At 35.3% G+C, this 10,021-nt stretch overlaps 1 protein-coding gene across 1 annotated transcript; it reads right to left on the minus strand.

Annotated features, from left to right (window-relative positions):
- Nucleotides 1–3,597: 3,597 nt before the first annotated feature.
- Nucleotides 3,598–4,908, minus strand: LOC145245892 (uncharacterized). The gene has a single exon (XM_080107619.1). The coding sequence runs from the start codon at nt 4,757–4,759 to the stop codon at nt 3,791–3,793; it is 969 nt and encodes a 322-aa protein (XP_079963745.1). The 5' UTR covers nt 4,760–4,908; the 3' UTR covers nt 3,598–3,790.
- Nucleotides 4,909–10,021: the final 5,113 nt, after the last annotated feature.

Genomic DNA, 10,021 nt, shown 5'->3' on the forward strand with positions numbered 1-10,021 from the left:
TCCTTCTTCGCGATACGGATTTAAGCCTGCCTGCCTACTACCATTTTTTTTTCTTTTGCTCAACACATACCTCCAAACACCCGGGCAATGCTGTGCACCCCGGCTACTCTATAATATAAATCTAATCTGTCTGTTTAAATGTATGTATGTATGTATTTTAACTATATGCGCATATATTGTCTTTAACTCTTTGCTTCCATGCGAGCCGTTTCTATTTTATTTATTTATTTATTTATTTTATTATTACTGTTCGCATCTTGAGTGTTATTTGCACGTTTCAGGTGTATTTTGTTAAACATGGGAGTCTTTCTGTCGAACTCGGGAATCTGCACGGAATTTCGAACGGATCCTTTTATTTAATTCACAGGGGAAACATGCTCTCGTTCTTTTAACATGTCTGGATATCTCCCACTCTGCCGTAAAGACTCTGACAGACATATGCACGGACTTGGAGTTTATATTCGTATTACCCTTCCCTTGACTAGAGAAACAAACCTAGAAACAGATGATCAAGCCTTTATGTGCTTTAGACTAAACATGACACAATATTAGCTACTATTATTTTCTCTACCGCTCTCCATCGACTCAGGACTGCACCATAATAAACAAAGTATCTGACAGCATAGACACGGCACTGTCCCTCGACACTAGCGCACAAATACATGTATTTGGCGACTTTAATGTCCACCACAAAAACTGGCTTGGATTCTCTACTTACACAGATGCAGCGGGCAGTACAACTCATAGCTTCACTATATCTCACTCCTTATCACAAATTGTTACGTTTCCAACCCGTTTCCCTGACCAGGAAGAACAACACTCATCACTTCTAGATCTGTTTTTGACCACAGTTCCCGATGACTGAATAACAAAGGCCCACATCCCACTCGAGAACGCTGATCATGCAGTGATAATGGTTGAAATCGCCCTAAACTTTAGAGCCAAAACTGAAGAGCCAATGCTCAAAACAACGAGATATTATAAAAAGGCTGACTGGGAAGCCATCAGGGAACTAATTAGAGATGCCCCATGGAGAAATATTTTTTCTTTCGCTGCTGAACAATGTGCAAACGAGACCACTGACTGGTTCAAAACTGCAATCGAAGCGCATGTTCCCATGCGGAAATTTTCTAGTAAGCCCCACTCTCCCCAATGGTTTACGTCGACTTGTGCAACTGCCATTGCTCAAAAGCAGCATGCATACCGAAGGTTTAACCGACATAAGTCCAGTTCAAACAGACTGAAGTATATAGAAGCTAGAAATAACGTTAAGAAAGAAATAGCGACAGCTAAGAGAGAATTTACTAAAAAGCGCATCGAAGCACAAAAACTAGGAACTCGAGACTTCTGGAAAATCTACAACAGTGTAGTAAACAATGGGCAATCAACAATTCCCCCACTAACCAACAATCACGAGGTTGTCTCCTCAGCAACCGACAAGGCTAACATGCTTGCCAGTCGGTTTGCCTCAAACTCCACACTGGACCCTTCCAACCAGCCCCTACCTGACTTTCCTATGCGGACAGACGCCACGCTAGACGATCTGAAAACCACCCCTGCTCAGGTGCATGCTATCATAAAAAACCTTGACACTTCAAAAGCATGTGGACCCGATCTTATCCCAGCTGTGCTATTAAAAAAGTGCTCAGCCGAAGTAGCTCCAGTTCTCTCCAAACTCTACAAAAAATGCCTTAATGAAGCTTGCTTTCCGGGCAGTTGGAAAATTGCTTCTGTTGTACGAGTATTCAAGAATTCTGGCGAAAGGACAGACCCATCAAGTTATCGCCCCATTAGCCTCCTCCCACTTTTTGCCAAAATATTTGAGACCATAATTAACCATGCTCTAGTCCATCATCTTACAGATGCTAAACTTCTGACTGACAAACAATATGGATTTAGACAAGCCCGTTCCACAGCAGACATCCTAACTGTGATCTCTGAACGTATATACCATTCACTGGACAAAGCGGGGGAGGGCAGAGCGGTGGCTCTAGCTATATCTAAGGCTTTTGACAGGGTATGGCATGAGGGTCTCCTCAGGAAAATCAGATCATATGGTATCACTGGTAGAATACTTAACATAATTAAATCCTTCTTAGATAAGAGAAAAATCCAGGTTGTTGTCGACGGTCGTACATCTAAACAATATGATATAAATGCGGGGGTGCCCCAGGGTTCTATCCTTGGACCTCTATTGTTCCTGATATTCATAAATGGCCTCCTTGACAAAATTGCCTCTGAGATGGGTATATATGTTGATGACACTACACTCTATGGCAGGCACGACAGGAAGACGAATGAAGACATTTCTAAAGAAATGGCAGAAACACTAGAGGAAGACCTCCAATCTCTGGTGGAATGGGGACAAAAGTGGTTGGTCGCGTTCAATGCTGCCAAGACTAAACTAGTTTCATTCAATAATTACAAGAAACCCTTTCTACCACCTATAGCAATAGCCAACGACTCTTTATCTGAGAGTACATCTTTCAAACTCCTTGGCCTAACGTTCACAGGAAACATGAGTTGGAACAATTACATTGAAGGCATTGCCAGGGCCGCTGCAAGAAAGGTGGGCTCACTCTACCGTGCTAGAAAACTACTAACACCCGAAAGTATCCTGTACCTCTATAAGGCCACCCTTCTCCCATGTATGGAGTATTGCTGCCACATCTGGGCTGGTGCATCTGCTACTAGTCTCTCGCTCCTTGACAAGGTTCAAAAGAGAGTCGCAAACCTGATAGGCCCTGAACTGGCATCTAAGCTTCAGCCTCTGTCCCATCGACGAAATGTTGCATCCCTCTGCCTTTTCTACAAGTATTTTAATGGTGAATGCTCTGACGAACTGCAATCACTTGTGCCCCCACGACGTGAGCACCCTCGACAAACCCGACAGGCTGCTAAATCCCACCCCCACACTGTAGAGATCCCTAGATGTAAAAGATCTTTTTACTCCAATAGTTTCTTCCCCAGAACCGTTAGACTCTGGAATTCCATTCCAGGTCCCTGCTTCCCCAACAGTACTGACGTTCAGAACTTCAAGTGTAACGTGAACCGACATCTTGCTTCCCAAATCCCTACATAGTACCCCAGCAGTTGTTGCCCCTGATAGTAGCCCCTACACTAAAGTGGCAATTTGCCTTGTTTGGGGTGAAAATGTAATTTTAAAAAAATGTATGTATGTATGTATGTCTAAAACTTTCGACAGAGTAGAACGGATTTTCACGAGATCGGCATCGTTTTAAAGCTCGACGTTTCGGGCGACAAATATCGAAAAATTGGCTAAAAACACTAATTCCTTCACCCTCACTGGGCACTATTCTACAGGAAGGGGTTGCTTTTTACGCCGATATTTTCGAAAGTCATCCCCATCCTTTCGATTGACTAGCCTTAATAAAATTTTCGCCACTTCCGGTTTGGCGATGGACGCAACGGCAAAAAACGTCACTTTTTTTCAGGTTCTTTTCCTCCTTTGCGGTACGGGTTCGAGCCTGTCTACTACCACTTTTTTTTTTTTTTTTGCTCAACACACACCTCCAAACACCCGGGCTAGTCTCAAATAAAATTCAGAACAATCGTACGTATAATCCAAATCATACAAACTTCTGAAACTGTTTTATTTTATTTATTTTTTTAATTTCAAAATTCGATTTCGTTGAAGGCTGTCCTTTAACATGAGAATCAAAATAGTTGTTTGACTCTCTCTTGATTGATTCCGTAATAAAATAACAAACAATAACTTACCCTACCATTAACCCTAAGTCTGGGGTGATAAGGCCGGTGTCACGTACGTCTATGATGCAAATTTGAAAAAGGGTTTCAATTCCTTACAAGAAATGGATTTCTGCCACGGCATGGACACCTCGAATTTATGCGAGTAGCCATTGGTCACACATGTTTCTAAATTGTATTTCAAAGAAAGGAACCGTTTGGTTTCGCGGGGACACGGCAGCATTACACCTTCAAACAAACAATATGCTAAGGGGAAAACTAAGTTTAAATTTATCTTTCTTTCTTTTTTATCGTGTGTAAAATCGTGAAAACTATTACTGTCGGAAACCCAGAAGAATATGTCAATGTAGGGCCATCGGAACGGCTTGTTTGGGTAGCTTTTTGAGATTGTATTGTGGAAAAATTTCCATTGGAAACCTGTATGAGTGTAAAGACGAAAATCCTTCGGTTCGTATGCCTTGGCGGCGCTTATTAATTCTGTCCTTTGCGAGGCGTTTACGTATATATCTATATCGTCATCCCAGGGAATAAAACCGTGATGACGATAGGCCCCAATCAAAGAGCCATCGTAAAGAAAAAAACTGATATTATACTGCCGACACATATCGATAAATATTTGGAAAACGTAAAGTGATATCAGTTTCTCTTGTGGCGTTATGGACGGTTTGAATATTTCTTTGAGCGACAGGCCTTTGGCTTTGGCTGCTGTTAAAAATGGCTGCTTCTTGGCAATTTGACTTTGGTTAATATTAACAGACTTTTTACAAAAAGCTGGAAATACTGTCAACTTTTGCGTGCTTTCAAAGGTCCTATTTAATAAAGTTTTGTTATTTGTTGATACGAGAATAGAGCAACGGACTCTGAAGTTTGCTGATAAATTAAAGACAGCTATAGGTTCAAGGACGACCGGGGAGGGTAAACGTTTATATCTTACACGAACTAGATTAAACACCGCAAAGAGGACGAATACTCCTAGCAAAAACCATATGCTTTTCTTATAATTCTTGACTTTTTTCATGTTAACCAACATTCTTACTCCTATCAGTTCAGATATAGGCTCCTTTTATTAGCTTTTAACTTCGCGACTAGAGACACATCCATTGGTTACATTGACGCATCTAGAATACAAGAAAAAAAATGACGATTCGTAAATATTCGACAAATTATTCTCAGCCAAGACAAATCCTTGTGTTATTCTTGTCCAAGACAATAGAATGTGATGAAAACATTTAAACCGCTGGTTCTTAGTGGACTGTTTCCAATTCTCGAGCGTTCAGGTAACTTGGCTTCTTCTGAAGTAGATTTTACGTCGACCTGAAAAAGATGAAAATATAAAGTTAAATATTTAAAAAAAAATTAGCAAAATAATTCAATTATGATAATCCAATCGAAATTTGGATTTCTATTACACGGTGATCCCTTCTAAAAGACATCATATCAGGATGAAATTAATAATAGTCATAGTTTTAGTTTCTTTGCGTCTTTTCTGCACAAAAATAAAAAAAAATACTAGAGAAACGGCGGCGTTAGACAATGACCAGAAAACTACTGTTCTCATCTTGAGCGTCATTTTCACAAGGTTTCGGTCAATGTAACCTCGACCTTCTTCAGTTGTATTTTATTGAACCTGGGAATGTTTCTATCGAACTCTGAATTTTGCATGGAATTTCGAACGGAAATAAAAAATACCAAGAAGGCCTAGGAACTAAAGTCATGTAACCTTCTGATGGCATTGAATTTGATCCTGTGGATCTGGTTACGTGTCCCAAGAACCAACAGGAAGTAGATAACGTCTAATGACAAAACCATTTTGGGAGGATTTAAGCAAAGCTGTCAAAAAATCTCAAATATATAAGAAATGAATGTTACCAAAAGCAAGATAAGTTACTCTTCTACCTACCTGGATAAGTTTTGTGTGTGTTTTTAAGGTAATCTAAAGTTTTTATTCGGTTCGAAAAAGAACTAGGTTTGAGATGCTAAAGTAAACAGGCAATCGAAACAAAAACTTGATGTCTTTCAATTGCACGTATCCAAATGTAAAGCCTGGCGTAAACACACTGTGTTCGGGACGTGAAAAATGGTTACAAATTCGAAAAAAATACACAAATTACTAATAGAAATCCAGCCAATACGTGTCAGAAAGTGTCAAAGCGCAATTATTGGTGGATTCCTTATGCCTGACTTGTCCATCAAATTTCCGTCATGAATATTCAACAGACTTTTTTATCGCTGTTCAATGATATGCAAGAACATTAATGTGATCTTTTTATTAGTAGGAGATGCGACTTTGTACTAGCTTCACACTCAGCGGACTTGCAAATTAAAGATAACTTTTTACCATGTTTGATATGCTTGACTTGTCCACCAAGTTATCGTCGTGAACATCCAACAGTCTTGGTTTTATTGATGCTCAATGATAAACACATCTGAGCACGACAAAAAAAAATGCAAATAACACTGACGTACTTCCATCTTGGAACTGCCTTCATTTTAGCTGAGATGATCCGCTTCTGGGAATTGGTGTGATAGAGAATAAATTTGGAATAATATGGGATTATAATATGGGGTAATAATTCGGCAAAAGTAACGCGCGCGTCATACTGATGAGACGATCACAAAATATTATTGAAATGCGATAGAACGTAGACTGTTGGTCATTCATAACTGGTGAACAATCAAGTATGCACTAATATAAAAACAAAATACTGATAGAAATCCAGAAATACGTGTCAGAATGTTTCAAATTGACAATTATTGGGGGGATTTCTATAAATGTTTTGTTTATTATTTTTTTCGAATGTTGAACCATTTTTGACGCTCCGAACACAAACGTTAGCCGTTACATTTGGATATTTCCTGCCACATGAATATAGCGAGTGAGATTTTTTTTTTTTTACGTTTAATTTTTAGTAAAATTTGAAATTTCATAATGATATTAAAAAGAACCATCATATATATTTATTACTTATCGAAGAAATCGTTAAATAAGTTTTTATTTTTATTATTATTATCATTATTATTTTGAGTAGTAGTAGTAGTAGTAGTAGTAGTAGTAGTAGCAGTAGTAGAGGGTTTTTTTTTCTTTAACCGTATGTTTGTTAGTGTCAAAAAAGCGGCAGGAAACAGTTGAAGAAAATGTTTTTAACCCCCGCAAAGAAAATGACGATATTAAAAAAAAAAGTCAAGAAATAAAGTTCTAAAACAGATTTTGGGGGTTTCTTTTACAATCCAAAGAGATTCGAGAAAGTAGTAATTTATATATATATATATATATATATATATATATATATATATATATATATATATATATATGTGTGTGTGTGTGTGTGTGTGTGTGTGTATATATATATATATATATATATATATATATATATATATATATATATATATATATATATATGTAATGTAATGTCTTAATATTAAGTGTTTGAAATATTTCTGCTCTAATAACCTGGTTTGTTTATATTAACATTATTTGCTTGAATTAGATTTTATTTTTGTTAACTTGTCGTCTGTTTTTAGATAAACTAATTTATCGCTCGTTTTCGTTTTAAAAATTATTTGTTGGTTTTGATTTTTAAAAAATCATTTGTTTTAATTTTTTTAACTGTTGTTAGTTTTGTTTCTTTTATAAAATATTGTTGTTCGTTTGGATTTTTAAAAAAATATTGTTGTTCGTTTGGATTTAAAAAAAAATATTATTGTTTGTTTGGATTCTTTAAAAGTATTGTTGTTCGTTTGGATTAAAAAAGATATTATTGTTCCTTATGATTTTTTAAAAATGTTCTTATTCATTTTGATTAATAAAATATTGTTCTTCGTTTGGATTTTTTTAATATTGTTGTGCGTTTTGATTTTTAAAAATATTGTTGTTCGTTTTGATTTTTTTTTTTAAATATTGTTGTTTGGTTTGATCTTTTTAAAAATATTGTTGCTTGGTTTGATTTTTTTTTAAATATTGTTGTTCGTTTTGATTTTTTTTTTAATATTGTTGTTTGGTTTGATTTTTAAAAAATGTTGTTCGTTCGTTTTGATCTTTAAAAAATGTTATTCGTTTTGAATTCAAAAAATGTTTATTGTTGTTCGTTTTCATTAAAAATATATTTATCTTTTAATTTTAAGGTGATTGATTAATAATTATTTATTGTCTAAATTCATATTTCATGTTTTGCAACATTTGATTGTCTTCTGCTTCAAACCTACGTAATTTTACATGCATATATTTTTATACATATGGAATAAAGTTCAGTTTTACTATAAATCGAATCATTTTCCTTTCTTTTCTTCTTTTTACATGTAATTTATAAGTAAATAATAAACGTAATTTAGTTTTTTTTTTAATCCATGAAACAACGAAATGTTTAATTACTTTTAACGCATAAACATACAACTTTAATTCTTTTTTTTTAATATTTAATGAGTTTCGGTACAAATCCTAATGTCCGTTAATTCTCTTTTGTTTTTAATGCAATTTTTAAAAGTTTGCTAATGGTTTTTGTAAAAAGAAAATTATTCATTACCGACAGTCTGACTGTTCGACAGATCTTGTTTGCTAGGATCTCAGAGCTTACGGGTCTCTTACAAAGGTAACGACGGAACCCTTTATTTTCTCCAGGGGAGTAGCATGCGCTTGTTCCCTCAGCAATGACTGGCTAAATGTCCTAAGTAATTTGCAATAGTATTTTTCGGTCGCCCATGCAAGAATCCATGACGCAGTGGTTATCGTTGGAAAAGTTCAATTGTAAAGTTATATTCTCCTGAAGATTGAAGGTTTAGTCCTCAATGTATATATATATATATATATATATATATATATATATGTATGTATATATATATGTATATATATGTATATATATGTATGTATATATATGTATATATATGTATGTATATATATGCATATATATGTATATATATATGTATATATATGTATATATGTTAAAGAAAGAAGAAAGCGATTTTTCAATATTTTTCCATGAATTTTTGTTAATTTTAACTTAAAATTTCTATTTTGCAGATCATTATTATTATAGCAGATAATAATAAGTGAAAAAATTAATCCTAAGAATGTTAAGACCGCATTTTCGCGAGGATATAAAAAACCAAATTGCAGGATTAAGGAAGTCCAAAATGACTTACAAATAGATTTTTTATATTTTAAGAAAAGAAAATGTGAAAACATCTTTTTCTGCAGTGAAGCGAATTGGTTAAAGGTTTGAAGTCGATCGCTTGCTAAAAGGGAAATCTGGATATGGTTGCCCTAGAGCATCCACTTTGAAGGAGGACCACAAGCTTGTATTGAAGGATCGAAAGAAAACTTATGTTGACCATAGCAAAGAATTCAAAACAGGGACTGGAAATTCTCTTTCTAGATATACAATATCTCGACGAATGAAAGAAATGGGATTTTCCTCTAAAAGGTGTGCGAAGAAACCATTTTATCTAGGAAGAACATCAATGATAGAAAGAGAGTTTTCTCATGTTATGGCAAGAAAGATAAAGACTGGTTCAGGAATGTTTTCTGGTTAGATGAATCAAGATTTTGTCTTGTTGGTGATGCTCTTGATGCTCTCGAACGGTGCAATCGAAGAACTGGAGAAAGATTTTCGCCAAGTGGCATAAAAACGACAGTTAAGCATGGGAATGGAGGGATAATGGTTTGGGGAATTTTTACTGCAGCAGGAGTTGGGAACTTATTAGATGTGAGAAGTCAATCAATGCAAAGGAATACATTCGAATATTAGAAACAGAACTGTTACTAAGTATTCAGAATCTGGGAATATTCCAGAACATTATCTTCAACATGGTAATGCCCCTGCACACACTGTTAAAGTCACAAAAGAATGGTTTTCTGATAACTCAATTGATGTGATATTTTGGCTATGTCAAAGCCCCGATTTAAACCCAATGGAGAATATTTGCTTCGTAATATCTCGTGCATTGGCCGGAAGAATATTTTTGAACAGTGACAAACTGTGGGAAGCTGCACAAAGCTAATTGAATAGCATCTCCTCTTCACAGTGTTCCACTTTGGTTGAGAGCATGTCTAAATGATTGATCTTTTAAAGAAATCAAATGGGAATGCGATTCCATCCTAAACATTTATTAAAGTAAATGTCTTGTTCTGCGTTATTAGTCTCGTTTAAGTTTCCTTGTTCAATTGTTCTTTCTTCAATATAGCTTTTAGTGCAATAAAATGTATAAAATTTGTTTGGTTCATTTTTTTGCTCACGAGTGTGTGTATATATATATATATATATATATATATATATATATATATATATATATATATATT

This window comes from Euprymna scolopes, chromosome 23 (genome assembly GCF_053919585.1).
Source record: "Euprymna scolopes isolate OS-2025 chromosome 23, ASM5391958v1, whole genome shotgun sequence".
NCBI classification, from domain to species: Eukaryota; Metazoa; Mollusca; class Cephalopoda; order Sepiida; family Sepiolidae; genus Euprymna; species Euprymna scolopes.

Excerpts from the sequence above, each read along its gene's own strand:
- LOC145245892 (XM_080107619.1), bottom strand. The coding sequence starts at position 4,759 with ATGTTGGTTAACATGAAAAAAGTCAAGAATTATAAGAAAAGCATATGG.